Source organism: Triturus cristatus, chromosome 8, assembly GCF_964204655.1.
Source record: "Triturus cristatus chromosome 8, aTriCri1.1, whole genome shotgun sequence".
Lineage (NCBI taxonomy): Eukaryota > Metazoa > Chordata > Amphibia > Caudata > Salamandridae > Triturus > Triturus cristatus.
In genome coordinates, this window is record NC_140591.1 from 1159078502 (window position 1) to 1159094547 (window position 16046).

General features: G+C 44.8%; 1 protein-coding gene across 2 annotated transcripts in view; it reads left to right on the forward strand.

Annotated features, from left to right (window-relative positions):
- MRPL30 (mitochondrial ribosomal protein L30) overlaps positions 1-16046 on the forward strand; it is a 93376-nt gene that overhangs the window by 35391 nt on the left and 41939 nt on the right. For both annotated transcript variants that reach the window (XM_085622796.1, XM_085622797.1), the window contains one exon: positions 11353-11436. In XM_085622796.1, the coding sequence (XP_085478922.1) occupies positions 11353-11436 (84 nt within the window). The remainder of the gene's footprint in view (positions 1-11352; positions 11437-16046) is intronic.

Consider the following 16046-nt stretch of genomic DNA (forward strand, 5'->3'; position numbering starts at 1 on the left):
CTAATGTCCCATTATTGTCCTGTCTCGATGAGACACTATATCTAGCAATAGGGGTCGAAACTTCATGAACACTATGGCCCTAATTACGTTGGCGGGCAGTCAGCCTGCTGACCACATTCCACATCCGGCAGGAGACCTTCGGACAATAAGTCGACCGTGCCATCAGCCCAATTACAATATGGCAGCCATCGTGGTGGTCGGAAAGTACTTTGTTTCACTGCAGCTTGTGCTCCGGCCCAGGAAAAGGTCTGCAGCACCGTGTGCCAGGCACCATTTTGAAGTGGCCCACAGGTGCCCTGTTAGGGGCCTCCAAAGTCCCTTTCCACCTGCCATTTCATGGAAGTGGGACCACCATGAAAAGGCAGGCAAAAAGGGACATCCTAATCCCTACGGCATTGCCTGCGCAGGTACTGCCTCCATTGTAGGGATAGGCTTCCTACCGCAGTCCTGTTGGGATCTTGAATCCTGTCGGAGGCGGCGGTCTTTCCCCCTGGCCTCTGCTGTCCGACCGCCTGCATCGTAATGCGGCAGTCAAGCTTATGACCTTGATGTCGGGTGGACCACCACTGACGGCCTGTCTGTGGCGGTCCACCCGACATAATAATAAGGGCCTTATTGTTCAGACAAACCCAAAACGGGTTGAGGCCCATAAGGCCTACGGACTGAGCATTCAGGGTTGATTGTTGTCTGTAACACGTTTTTGTTCTTTGTAATTGGCTGTTAATTTATTTGTTTCTTGGTGATTCTGTTCACTTGGAACACAATGTACTGTATGGGTGGGCTTAGTAATATGACAATTGTATAAACTACTATAAACTTTACGAATTGGGATGATGGTTTCTTTTTAACATGTTTGCATTCATTGATTTCAGTAATTGTTGCTGATTATTTGTACATGATCATTATTGATGCCAATAAAAGTCATTGTTGCTATGATGTAGAGGTGGTTACAGGCATTTGAAGGTGTCTGTTTTCTAAATTGGTTGCCCTTCTAGAAGCAGTGGCTTCAAAAGGTCTTTTCTTTCTATCGCTTTGGGCCTCACTGTGTAATACTTGATGTGGAAGGATTGATTTCCGGCGTTTTCCTTTCACAGTACTAGTACGTAGCTCCCAGGGGAGTTTGATGCTCGAGCCCGAGCTAGTAAAATTGACTCATCTGTGTAAATATTGTTATTTTTATTCCTCTGACTTTGGAATACGTCTGTGTTGTGGCTCTTAGTAAAGTACGATACATGTTGTTGTTTTTACAGACATTGATCAATAGATTGGGGTGCCAGTAGACATCCCTTCTATACGCCACAGTTTATCAAAAATGTTTTGCTTCTTTCTCTGCTCCTACTGACTCTGGCCTTGGCATAGAGTAGAGAGTCAACACACAATATAATAGTGGCTGATCAATCTAGAGGTAGTTCAGTACTGGTCACATGATGTGCCTGTTTACCAAGTCCAAGGCCTGAAAGAAACCCAAGGAGGTTGCAGAAAGAAACATGATATTTTTCTCACTGGAATATTTGCTGACCAACAGCACATATTTCAAATTTGGTTAATAGTTGGTAGACTTTTCCTGGAGCCAAGTGGTATATGAGAAAGAATGTATTTTATTCCGATCACTTTTCAATGCGGTGAAGGATACATTTGGTAATGATTTTGCAGTCTATATCTAGAAGTCCGATAGGCCTGTAGGATTTCAGCCCCGAAGGTTACCTTTTTTAAATACAGGGACACAATTAAACTTGTTCTCCAGGAGAGACTTGTTTCCTCTGGAAATAGTGGGAATGTCCAGTTGACTAATGGTGACCACTAGCTATTCAATTGCTTCAAGTATTCTGGGGATTAATGGTAGTGCCTGGAGCCTTATTATCCCTAGAGAAAATTACCCCATTAATTGTTTCCTTTGAAAACTATGCTCCTGGGTCTTGTTTCTTTAGCAGCATATGGGGTGCTGTTATTGGATTGGAGGGTGGCTTGTGGTCTGATGCCTTGATTAGTGATAAAATACTCTGTGATTGGTATGTTGCTTTTTGAATTTCATATGTATTGTAATTGGAGATTTTTTAAAAGTGCTTTCTCAGACCTCCGTGGTAATTTTAGCTTCCATAGTGATTTCATGTGAAACTTACCACCTTGGACCAAATTATTTTTGTATCATTTTGTTTGGCGGCTTCAAATACCATTCCCTTCGACAATCTTGATAATTCTTCAATAAACATTGTTTTATATAACTGCACTGTTTTATGCAGTCTGATTGGTCATCCTTTAAAAACGTGATGGAGATTGTTCTTTTCAGCTTGCTAATCTTCAGGTGAACCACGTATTCAGCATATTATGTGATCACTCTCTAGATGCCACTTAGAGTTTCAGGGTGTTAATTAAAAACGGTATAGTCCATGACTGACTACACTCTTGGCAAGCAAAAGTAGGGTACTGCTAGTTCTTCAGATGGAAAGGTTTTGAGTTCATATTTTAGCAGGTTAGCAAAAGGAACATCTTCTAGTATTAGGCCCTTCTTGTCTTTGTTCGTGGAGTTGTTTGCCTCTAGGAAGTCTTAGTTATCACATAGATCTAGTAGGCCTTCTGCCCCGGGCATGAGGTAGGGTGGCTTTGCTAAGCTTCTCCCTTGCCGGTCAGTTGTTTGCCTTTAGTTTGGACACACCACTTAAAATACTGTTTGGTAGAGTTGTGGAGGGGGCTTCTAGGTTTTTGTGCAACCCCCTTAGCTGTCCGTAATCTTGCTTCTAGAGCCAAACCAAGAAAAGCCCTCTGGATACTGTGTAGCCATTCATTGACTGAAGGGACTGACGTCGATTTTCCTCTTGGTTATCTGGTGATAGAATCGGCTAGGCACAGGAGGCTGAACTAAAAGGCGTCAGGAATGTGACTAGTGTGCATGCAATGGGTTTACTCACACAACATAGCAACCATTCAACACAAGCAGTTTTTGTCTAACATTAGCCAAGGCATTTTTGATTTTAGTACATTCATATCTATGCTATATTAACTCATAGGGGTCAATAGTCTTTTGTTGTGTTATTCCCATTTGTATTCCACCCACTTCAGCAAACAGCATGGGACAATGCATCAGCACACTTCAGCGATTGGATGACATCACTGTGAGTGACGACATTCTGCTCTTTCACTTAAAGCACGACTACACACATCACAAAACAAGCTTTGACTAAGCTAAAAGACAGGCAGCCATTGCCCGACCATTTGGCTTTTCCAATGCTTGTTTTCAAATTAGTAATTGTTCCGCAATATTCTGACTTAAAAACCTGTAACTCTTCTTTGCTAATTTAGACTTGTCACTGTCCAATTGAATGCGGAAACAACCTTTACAACGCAGTCATTACATCGCACTACCTTTACATAGCAGTCATAACAGCGCAACATCCTTTACATCGCATGTCGTTACAATGCATGTCACTACAACGCAGGCGTTACATCGCAAGTCATTACAATGCATACCATTACAACACATAGTACCCTTACACTATCCAACGCTTACCCTACTGTTGCACTCACTGGAGTTAGAATAGTAATTTTTCCCCTTACACTATCCAACACTTACCCTACTGTTGCACTCACTGGAGTTTGAATAGTAATTATTACCCCTATACTATCCAACACTTACCTTAAATGCGATGTAATGGTATGCATTGTGATGGAATGCGTTGTAAAGGTATAATGCGATGTAATGGAATGCATTGTAAAGGTAGTTTCTGAAAATGCGATGTAATGGCATGCGATGTAAAGGAATGCATTGTAAAGGATGTTGCGATGCAAAAACTGCGTTGTAAAGTCATGCACTGTAAATGTATGCGTTGTAACGTCATACATTCAATTGAATGCAATACTCGTATGCTTTTTCACTGATATGTGCAATGTCTACTCCAATTTCATACAGCAGCACAACACACCAACACAATAACAAATTACAGTAAGATATCAACACAATAACACTTAACCATAGCCTGTCACGCAATCATACACAACCTAAGAAATAACTTCAAACGCATATCGCAACGCAAACGAAAACAGTTTAACATACCATACCACATTGTGCTCCTGAAAACCAGCAAAATAACATAACATAATAATATCAACACAATACCGCTTCACCATATTACTATATAACAACTGCAATCAAAGATGGCAAAACCCAACACAGTTACCACAAAACAACAAGACGTTAGCACCTCAGCAAGAAAACATGACCACACAAGCAATAATACAACAATAGTACACCTCGTTAAACCACAATAGCACACCGACCCCAGGCAATATAACAACATAGTAACACAACCCACTTATTCATCCATCTACCGTAAAACTGTACCCATCCGACCACAGTTGCATTCTAACATTAACCCACTCAGCCACCCACACACCCAGGTACACCTACTCGGCGATAAATTACTGTGCACTTTCATGTCTTCTTTGATTAAAAATACTTGCCTATTTAGTGAACAAACCCTTCACTTCATAAGCACTTTGAGCCAGAGCGTCCCTTGCATAAGTGCTGCATCCTGAGTTAGAGTAAAAACTCCAGTTACATCTCCCCCTCTTGAGGCGGAAAGCCGGGAGGTTCTTGTTTGCTTTCTTGCCCTGTTAAAACTATCTGCTTGCTGTTCTATTGGCTTGATTTAAGAAGCTTTTAATTTGCCTGTTTTAAAATTGCGTCTCTATTTGGCATTTGTGCTTCGTGTCAGAAACAATTTCCAGAGACTGTAATCAGCATTTTTACCTGCCAAGGTGCTCTTCCGACCAGTCGCTGCCCGGGCTGCTCTCAGCTGAGCATCGACGTTGAGAGCTCGGTCCTGGGGAGGCGAACCTGGTTTTGGTGGCCATATTGGGGGTATTCCAGCGCGCGGACGCGCTCTAGTCATCTATAAAAGGGGATGACGTCTTCCCCGCGCAGCGGACGCGCATTGCGTGCGGGCCGGAGTCATGCCGGAGTCATGCCGGTCTGCGCCCGTCTGCGGCCCGTCTGCGCCCGTCTGCGCTAAGGAGGCGCAAGGGGCTAGGGATGCTGGCCGGTGTTTCATTTCCTCACCTATCAACCGGCTGTATTCACTCAACACCCTTAAATCTCTTAGACCCCCTCTGTTAAAATGTCATCATAAATTTTCGCCTGGCCAACTGCGCCGTAGCCTGACCTGTAGATGTCTGAAGGACTCTGGGACAGAACTCTCGGCACCTATCACTGACTCCTTCAGGAAAATTGGGATACAGGAGCCTCCACCCCCCTTGAAAGAATTAGGCTTTCTCATCAATGCCCGTTCTCTGGTTAAAAACAATTTGGGCTTTAGAGACTTTGTTTCTCAAAGGAAACCCGCTTGGGTCTTTGTAACTGAAAAGTGGGGTTCGGACTCAGTAGGCCCTGATCTGGTTAACGCTCTCCCTGACGGCTATGCCATAGTAAGACAGGACAGAGAGGGCCGTAAAGGGGGGGGGAATAGGTATAGTCTATAAGAACGCCTTCACCTGTCATATGGAGTCTCTTCCTTCTCCCCAAAATTCTTTTCAGGCCATGTTCTTTTCCCTTAGTTCCTCTCCCATAGAAACCTTTTCTGGTATTCTCGTTTACAGACCCCCTGGCTCTAGATCCTCTTTTGGCTCCGACCTTTTGGAAATCATAGACCCTTTTCTAAATGGGCCCTCCCTTACTATTCTTGGGGATTTTAATTTCCATTTGGAAAACAGTAACTCTGGTGAAATGCTATCCCTTGTGGATCTGCTGGCCTCTCTCAATCTTTCTCAAAAGGTACTATCTTCCACCCATATTGCCGGCCATACGCTAGATGGAGTCTTCACGAATGACCCTAGGTTGGAGGTAGGTCCCTCTTTTCCCCTTTCTTGGTCCGATCATAATGCAGTCTCTATGGAATTTACTCCTTGTGCCTCTCTCGCCCCCAGAAAAGATGTAAACTGTTGGGTGCAGAAGAGGAGCCTCCGGGGGTTGACTGATCATTCCCTGGGTCCCCTCATTGCCAATTTCAAGCCTCTTCCCTCTCAGGATATTGACTCCTCGGCACGGGAGCTTGCGAGCATTATCGCAAAGGCACTGGACACCCTTGCCCCCCTCAAAACTCTATATAGCGCCAGGAAACGCCCTTCAGCGCCCTGGTACTCCGACTCTCTCAGAGCTCAGAGGCAGGCATGTAGGAGGCAAGAAAGGCTCTGGAGAGCTCAGCCCGATACGGAAGCTCGGACTAAGCACAGACATCTTCTCGAGGTATAAAGCGGCGGTGCTGACTGAAAAGCAATCCTATTTCTCTAACCTTACCTCTTCTCTTACTTCCCCTGGAGACCTGTTCAAAATTGTAGATTCCCTTTCCCTTGTCCACCACCCTGACCCCATAGTCCCCTCACAAGAACTCTGTGATCAGATCTATTCCTTTTTTCACTCCAAAATTTTAGACATCTATACAGCCCTCCAGACGGATAATCTCACTCGGGCTTTCTCTCTTGATTCGACGAATACTACTCTCCCTACCGAAACTTACCCTAGTTTTCCCCTTCTCACAGCCAAGGACCTCGATAAACTTTTGGATTCTCTTAGGTCAGACTCTCCTCTTGATCCCTGTCCACTCAAAGTTTTAAAAAACTGTAGGGCAACTCTAATCCCCCCCCTGTTGGCAGTTATGAACAAGGCTATATCCAGTGGTGCTTTTCCAGCCTCTTGGAAAACAGCTATCGTAAAGCCCCTCTTAAAAAAGGCCACTCTGGACCCCAGGATTTTAAAGAACTTTCGTCCCATCTCCCTTCTTCCTGCCCCGGCCAAGATGTTGGAAGCTCATATGAATCTCCATCTTAGCGCCTTTCTTGATAAAACCTCCCTGCTGGATCCTTCTCAGCATGGTTTCAGAAAGGCCCTTACAGTGGTGGTCAACAATATCCGCGCCATGGTCGATAAGGGTCAGACTACGCTGCTGATCCTGCTCGACCTCACAGCCGCGTTTGACACCCTGTCTCCTACCATCTTGGCCTCTCGCCTCAGTGAGATGGGAGTGGAGGGTCCGGCTCTTAGTCTTCTTACCTCCTTCCTTAACAACAGAGAGCAAAGGGTTAAATTGGGTGACTTCCTCTCCACCGCCAAGCCTTTGCAGTGTGGGGTCCCTCAGGGCTCCTCTTTGAGCCCTACACTTTTCAACGTTTATGTGGCCCCACTTTCTAGGCTTGTCAGGTCTTTTGGAATGGAAGTTCTCTCGTACGCTGACGACACCCAAATCATGGTCTCCCTGTCGCAATCTGTTGGGTCCACGGTCCTAAACTTTAGGAACTGTATGGGGGCCGTGGCAGGTTGGTTGACGTCAAACTTTCTAAAGTTGAACGGGGAGAAGACTGAGATCCTTGTGTTCCGGTGAAACAAGGAGGTTTGGTCAGCCGATTGGTGGCCATCGACTCTGGGACTATGCCCTCAGCCATCCCCCGTAGCTCGAAATCTGGGAGTCCTATTTGACACCTCACTCGCCTTTGACAAACAAGTGAACAGGACCATTTCCACCTGCTGTGGGGTTTTAAGGGTGTTGATAAAGCTCACCCATTACCTCACCCCTGATGCCCGGAAACAAGTCTCGGTCGCCCTTGTATCCTCACGCCTGGACTACTGTAACGCCCTATATCTTGGGATGAGCAACAAACTGGTTCATCGGCTGCAAGTGGTCCAGAACGCGGCAGCAAGGTTTGTTGTTAATGCTCCTAGACGCTCCTCAGGAACTGCGATCAGGAAACATCTTCACTGGCTTCCGGTGCATACCAGGATTAAATTCAAAACCCTGATTATCATCCACCGGGCTCTTCATGACGCAGGGGCCGAGGGCATTAGGTCTCTTGTGTCGTACTACACCCCAGGTAGGGCCTTGCGATCTGCTAGTCAGATGTTGCTAACCGTTCCTCGCGTCGCGAAAGCAAAGTGGGGAGGCAGAGCCTTCTTCGCTCTTGCCCCCAAACTCTGGAATGAGCTTCCCCTTGTCCTCAGGAATCAGGAATCTCTTATCCTATTCCGTAGAGGCCTTAAAACGTTGCTCTTCTCTGAAGCTTACCCCTAATGCTCCTTTTCTTTCCGTATCTTAGATCTGGCTGATTGTTTTCCATCAGTTGCGCCTTGACTCCTCCGGGCAAAGTAGCGCATTATAAATTCCCCATCAATCAATCAATCATTGTAAAGCATCTTGTATGCCTATGCCTTACTCTCTCCAAACAAACATGAGGAGGCAGTCATCTTTATAATAGTGCCTCAAGTTTTTTTTTGTGTGTTAGTTTTCTCATTCAGGAGAGGTGATAAATTGGCATGTAGTGGTGGCTCATCCACTTTCTTTCTGTTGCAGCCCACGTTTGGGGACAATGCCAAGGTCAGGAAGGACTGAGATCTGTAGTTTGGGAGGAAAGATGTGGTATTTCAACCAGCATTGCGCTAACCTACCTCAGGGACTGAAGGAGTGGGGGACATGAAAGAGAGAGGGCAGGGAGGAGAACCTTAAATGGAGGATGGTGTAAGAAATGAGCAATGCGAGTAAAGTGCACCCTTGTAATGTTCTTTGGGGTTACATTAATAGACGTATCTGGCCTTCATCTAGTCCTCACCAAGTACTAATACCCATATAACAAATGGTGTACACATATTTCTCTTTGTTGTAATTAGATAAATATAGAAATTATCCAAATTTCTGTAGATTTGTATGAGAAAGTAAGCCAACCCATGATTGCAACATTTGGGACCATTTTTAGAACCAAAATTAAATATTTTCTATAAGTTTTTATCAGTCTTTCACACTGCCTAGGAGTAATTGTAGAACACAGTTCCTTACAAAACTGCTTAAGCATGAATATGATCCTTCATTTATGGACGAGTCTCTTTCGGTAACAGCAGAGCATCTCAGTGAGATTGAGGTTTGGATTTCGATTTGGCAATTAAAAAATCCAGATTTATTGAGGCTTTGAGGGACAAATTTGCACCATCTATTTTCCAGACTCATTTCTTTGCTATGCACCTTCGACACTGTACACCTGCTAGGCTTCATAAACTGAAGCTTTGTGAAGATGGAAAATGTTGGAACTGTGGAGAAGAGACTGGTTCCCACCAACATATGTTTTTTAACTGCCGACTTCTAGGACCCGGAGCATCCAAATCTTTGATTACCTTAAGATGACTCTTCTATACCTACTCCTCTTAGTTGAGGTGATGGTTATTTTATCGGAATGGAAATCTTTCATCCACGTTTTGTTTCATACTGGGTGGCGTGGGTCGCATTTTTAAGAAGTGCCCATAATTCATCCTCAAAAAGAAGGTCCTTCCCTCAGATATCCTCTACTATCTGGCACAGCTGCCTTGAGTTGTCGAAAACAGTAAGCAATCTTTCTCACTGTAAAAGGATGGGTTTTGAATTGTGAGAAAATAGCACTAAATTTCTTTCTAGACTAATGAGCAGCAACAAATCTTCCTCGGAACCCATCACAGATCTATTGACCAAAGCATGATTCTGTTGCCATAAACCTGAATGCTTCAACTCAAATTGCCAGCTTTTCTGATCTTTTATGCAGGTGATCTGATTACCACCTGACCTGAATATGTTCAAGTATTTATTACATTTGTTTAAAAGTACCTTACCAAAGAGCACCGGGTTGGGAGGTCGAATGATTAGAATGATTTTTTTGGGGAAAAATTGTGACTTATCGGAGTTATGGGTATAAAACCTAGGATGCTTCAAGGTCAACACACAGAATATATTGAGGTAAATAGTGACTACCTTAGATATTGCAAAGATTTGCAGGCTACGGCAAAAAGGAGGGAGTTCAGTTTCAAAGAAATGACAAAGGGGAAGGCCTTAAGCATTAAAGAGAAGTGCTTGAGCTAGGGGACACACCACAAAACAGTTAGTGGTGGGTGTGAGCCTGTCACAACACAGTACCAGTCTGTTGTACACCACAAAATTACATTTCCAGTAGTCTCCTATATTATCTGTAACCTTAATATTCCAACCAACAGGATAGGGATACAACATTAACCCAGATGGAAGCTCACATCCAAGTCTTGATCTAAGAGACCCTTTTATTGAAAGAGAACTTACCAAGATTTAGGTCTCAGAAGTACCCTCTCCAGTTTGTCTCTGGAGCTAGAAAGAAAACGGGTATAGTGGGGATAGTACTATGTCAGAGATTTCAATTTAAGTCACAAGAACAAAAGAGCGACGAGGAAGGGAGATGGGTGTCAGTAAAGTGTACTCACAGGTCCTCCCCACCTTAATCACATCAATATTTTGGCCTAACCATGGGCAGCAGAGAATTTTGAAGAAAACTGTACAGACAATAGCTGCTTGTGAGGTAGACCCCTTGATACTTGGAGGTGGCTTGAATCTAGCTATCAACAGAGACATTGACAAGGGCACAATAGCGATTCCTATGCTGGGAAGGAGTGGATGGAGTGGATGGAGGAGATAGGGTTGGTTGATAGCTGGAGTTATAGGCCCATTCTGAAAGCTAGTTTTTCACATTAATCTGTGGCACACAAAAGCTACACCAGAAGAGATTATATTCTCATTGACAAAACATTTTTCACAGGTGCAGAACATGGATGGATGAGCCTATTCCATCTCCCACAGGTCATGTGCACACTAGAAAGCACCTGGAAAACACCCACAGCAAGGCTTACTTCATGTCGCCTAAATAAGACTCCACTCAAAGACCCAGTAGTGATACACCTGATACAATGCATTACTGAGTATCTGGCTGCAAACAATATGGATAACATATCCAAGACAATGCTTTGGGAAGCACTCATAAGTAAAACCGCAGTGAATGCTAGCTACAGGGAATATTTCAGAATTATCCCTCTTCAAAGTTAGAGAGTTCACAGTGATAACTTGCTTCAACAGGGAGTTTAGAGAACTACAGTGGCCAAAACATTATATAAATAGAAGATATTGGAAGGTAATATTGAGAGCTTGAACCAGGCGAACCCATGATTGTTACACGCCATGTTAATAGTTTGTGTAGATATAACAGAAGTTGAACCTGGAGGGAGGGAGTCATGTGTTAATGGATGAGAGGATTAGGCACTGTACATGATTTGGAGATAAGGGCATAGATTTGAAACTTCCTCTTTTAGCATTCTGTCTGTGTTTAAGTAAATCTATATAGTTGAGGACTGTGTGGGTCATTTCCAAAGTTCTGACATTTTCAGGTTGTATAATTCAAGCAGTGTTTGGTCAGTTAATCATAATCTCTTGATGATATTATGCATTTTACATTCTTCAGCTTGATAACTGAAAGAAAATCTCACGTGTGCATCTTTGTTTTGTCTTGTATTCATCTTGAAAAAGCTGATGCCAATGATGAACCATTTTGTTCTAGGATGTGAAACTGACCCAGTTCTCTTCTCCCACATGGACGGAATGCATTCGTTATAAGTTTACGAAATCTCGTATTCCAAAGGAGGTAAGTGCAATGTTTGTGTGTTTCTAGCCAGTTAAGTTAAATGAGCTCTTTCGCCACAGTGAATGGATCAGGTGCCTATTTCCTGTTAGCAAATGCATTTCCCATGTGAGTTTTTTCCATTTCAGTATATTTCTGTTGTTGCCTAAAGAAAAAAAGGACAGTTATCTTGGAATTCATTTTATTCCCAATGTTGTTTTTTAAAAATTGTTTTTAATGCAAAACATTTTGTAACTCTGATAGGTGTCAGATGTTCACATTATTGTTAATTGTGCTGTATTATTCATGCTATTTTCCTGGTGTTTTATAACCTGTGCTCTGTTTCAAAGCATCTTGCTCCTGCGTGCTGACAGAAGAAATCTAAAACATAACATTAGCCCATGTGTAGAGAGGTGCCACCGAAGGACCTTCATACTTTAGTATGAGCTCCTGGAAACACAAGAATTGGCTGTGATCCCCTTAAATGTGGGTCTGTTCTGTTGTGCTTGGATTGTCACGTTTGGCAAACTCTAAAGTACTATGTGCTTCGCCACCAGAGTCGGTAGTTCTTTTCTAGTTGTTCTTTTTTTATTAACCTTTGGAATACACTTGTTAGAGGTTATAAGTGCCAAAAGGGAGTGTATGGGAAGGGTACTATACCTGGATGTTCTTTATATGTGTAATTCACCTGCATCTCTGTTGCACAGTATGCCTTCAAATCAAATTAAATTGCTCAGTGGTCCAAGTCCTGTGCAGGGCTGTCTGTACTATTCGAGGCAGGTGGACATTTTCTCAAGATGTCAGTCATGATTGCAGGTTTGCTCAACATCACCTCCCCTTTTCCTAAATGAGATTATTTAGGTTTTAGTAGTTCAAAGTACACAGTTAAAAAGTTACAAGCAAAGAATGTTGCACAACATTCTGTGCAGGTCCACGGTACAGGGCAGCACACATCTTGTATGCAGGGGAAGTGTCTAGCCACATAGGGCAGTGTTTCTATTTTAAATAAAGACTAACCATTTTCACAGGGCAGAAGGTCTACACTTTGCCAGGAGCTCCATCCAGCACAACGTCCTGCTCCGCCCACTGCAATCCCTTGCTAGGAACCCACGTAAAACCATCATATATCTTTAAAACGTTAAGTGCACAGTAACAGTTGAGCTTATGTATCAGTTGTATCATTGCATTACAGTATATCATATCTGTAAGAAATTGACCCATTCAAATAATATACACCATACTTTTCAGGGTTAACTACAAAATACCATACCCTAAATAAACCTGTGCTTAAGCCTTTGAAAGCTTGGCACAAAACACGTCAGGCTTAACTTGTAGTCAATGTCTAAAGTATTAATGCACCAGTCAAATAGCATTAAAGTGAAAACCTAACACAAGGAAAATCCCAAACCAATATTTGCCGTTGCAGGAGATGCCTCTGGAAGCTTGTTGTGTTCTTGTAGCACAAACAGGAGGTCAGCCAACTGCCCCTTGGAGTTACTTCTGGGGTCATTGGTTCAAGGCAAATTCTTCCTTCAGGCTTCAGGAAGCAGGGCAGTGTTTCTTTAGTCTCCACAGGTGCAGGAATGTTCTGTTGAGAGGGTCTGAGGGTGCCACTGTTATACCCAGTGCCAGCCTTCTTTGACTAGCCTGCCCCTTTCCTTGGGTGTGGCTAAAATCTGGCTACAGAAACAAAGGGCAGGCATGATTTTGTGTTAACTGCACCTCCCAGTGACAGAGCAGGAAGCTTCAGAATCCAGGAAGGTGCTGGGCACAGTCCTCCGCTACCATTTGATCCTCAGGAAGAGTATACACCCCTTTCCACAGGCCATCCTGCTCAGGAGAGAAACATCTTCCCCCACACCCATGTCCCTTTTGTCCTGTTTGGAAAGAATGCACATCACACCACAGGAGAGACATTACCAGTCATGTGACTCTGGAAACATACAGAAAGGCACATTTGGTTTGGCGGAAAAATGCCTACTTTCTAAAAGTTGCTACGGCAACAAATGATGAATAAACCAAACATTCACCCCCAGTCAGCAGATCTGGGTTAAATCAATTGTTCTTTTGCTCATTTTTCCACCCCGGTTTGGACCCAGCCATATGCAAATCAGTCTTGACCCTGCCCCTCATGGGAACAGACCAGCCCAAACTGCCAAGCCAGGTCCTCCCTGGACTGGAAACAATTATCCTGGGATTGGCTTCGGGGTATTTCCCCTCATCAACCAGGCTAGCTTGAATCCAGTGGCACAGCGAGCAAGGGACCCATGTCTGGGCATACCCATCCCACTTAGGGCAAAAATTGCTACAGCAACAAATGATGGGCAAGATGCTGAATAAATCAAAAATTCACTCCCAGTCAAGAGATCTAGGTTAAAGCCATTGTTCTTTTGCTCACTGTCACCCCAGTTCGGACCCAGCTATATGCAAATCAGTCTTGATCCTGCTCCTCATGGGAACAGTCCAGCTCGAACTGCCAAGCCAGGTCCTTCCCGGACTGGAGACAAGCATCCTGGGACCGGTTTCAGGGTATTGCCCCTCGTCAGCCAGGCTTGCTTGAATCCAGTGGCACAGCGAGCAACTTGTTCCCACAGTACTTTCTAAAAATACAATTTTCGGAATAGAAATGTATAATCCAATTTTACCATTAAAGAGGATTTTAAATTGCAATTCAGATGAATGGAAGAAGTATTTTTGTATCTGTTCCCAAACTAAATTTATCACTTAATAAGTGTAATAAGGTAACCCAGAGTTAGTATATGGAAGAGGTAGCCTTGCTGCAGTCAAAGCAACTTCTGGAGTTTTTCTCTGCCAGTACATGTAAAACGTAAGTACACCTGTCCTACTTATTAAATATTATTCATCCTCCCGTAAGAGCCTTTAGGTCCTACCTTAGGAGTGACTTCTAAGTATTAAAAAGGAAGGATTTTGCCTGACAAAATGTTTCTTTTGCCAGGTGGCAGTTGAAAATTGCACACACTAGCTGCAGGGGACAGGCTGGAGACATGTTTTACATGTCTACTGTAGTGGATAGCACAATGAGTGCTGCATCCCACTTGTAGAATTTAATTTAAAGGCCCTAGGTACATGCAGTATCATATAGTAGGGATTTATAAGCTACCATGCACATCCTGGGACGGGGTGCCAAGCCTCCTCCCCCAGGATGGGCAGGGTTCAGGAAGGAGAGACTTCAAAGGCCTGCCGCCTTTGTGAGCCTCTTCAGACCATTTTCTGCTTTCAGCAATTTGTCCCCACTGGTTCTTCCCCCTACTTTGGGCGGGAGAACCGGCGGGAAAAACAAGTGAGGAAAAGAGGTGTGCCCACCTCTGCCAACTCCACCCCCTCAGGTGGGGAGGCGAGGTGAAGCACATCCTTGAGTCCCCACCATCTTGAGGATAGGGGGAACCCAGCCAACCAGGGACAGGCTCCTGCCCCCCTCCCACTGGAGAGTGGCAGAATAGGGAGTGTACCCACCCCAGGGAAGGGACCTATTGGTCCCTCCCCTTTACCTACCTGTAATGCCCCTAAATTTAGTATTTAGGAGCACCCTGAACCTTCCTTCCTCAGATCCAGCAACCACAAGAAAAGAAGAGAAGGACGAAAAGCCGTGCAGAACTAACAAGAGGACGACACCCACTGACTTGGCCCCAGCCCTACAAGCCTGTCTCCCCTCGAACCTGCTCCTGCAAAACCCCGGCATGTCCAACGGCCTGCAACCTCAAAAACCCAGAAGGACCTGCCTGCCATCACTTTCCAAGCTGTTTCTCCCGTGATCACCGGACGTGTTTGAATTGCAGCTTCTGGTGCCAGCCAGGAACCGGGAATCCAGCCCACTCTGCAACCGCCGAACCCGGCCCGAGCTCGAGTGGAAGAACACCACGAGGAGGTCCCCCCGGCGATCCTGACCTGAGAAATGGTGACCCCTGACCTGCCTCCAGCCGACGCCTGCAGCCTCAATCCAGAGGACCCCCCTACCGCAACCAGAACGGGTAAGAAAATCAGACGTCCCAAGGCACCCCTGCACCCGACGCCCCGCGGCCTTGTGTGCCCAAACCAGCGGTCCCTAACCATCCTTCAACATCCCAACATACCCCTCGAAGTGGTGGTCACTCCTGGAAGATCCTCATCCCCGAGCCTGCAGTGTTTCTTTGTCCCGGAGAATCTCCATTGAAATCAACAGGGCATCCGACCTCAAAACAGCACCCTGCACCCGTCCGCCCTAGTGCCGCTGTAGGTGCCCCTTTTGTGCTAACTTGGTCCCCAACTTCCCTGAGCTTAAACCTAGGAGCTTTGCTCCCACAACCCCGTGGCCTGCTTGCCAGCCGCCACCAACCGGAGTCCCCCTATCCTCCATAGGATAACATTGGGCCTCAACACTCTGCACCCGGCCGCCCTAGTGCCACTGGGGGTGCAACAACAGTGCATCACTTACCCTGGGAGACCCCCGAGTCTAACCCCAGGACCCTAACTCCAAAGACTGATTACCTACCTGGAAACCGATAACCTCTTTTTCCTCATAGAATAACATTGACACTTTTTCTCCCAAAAAGTTTCTAAGTGTCGACTTTTGAAAACTACAAATATTCCTTAAAAATCAGCCGAATAACCAAAACGCATTTTTTCAACTGTTTTCA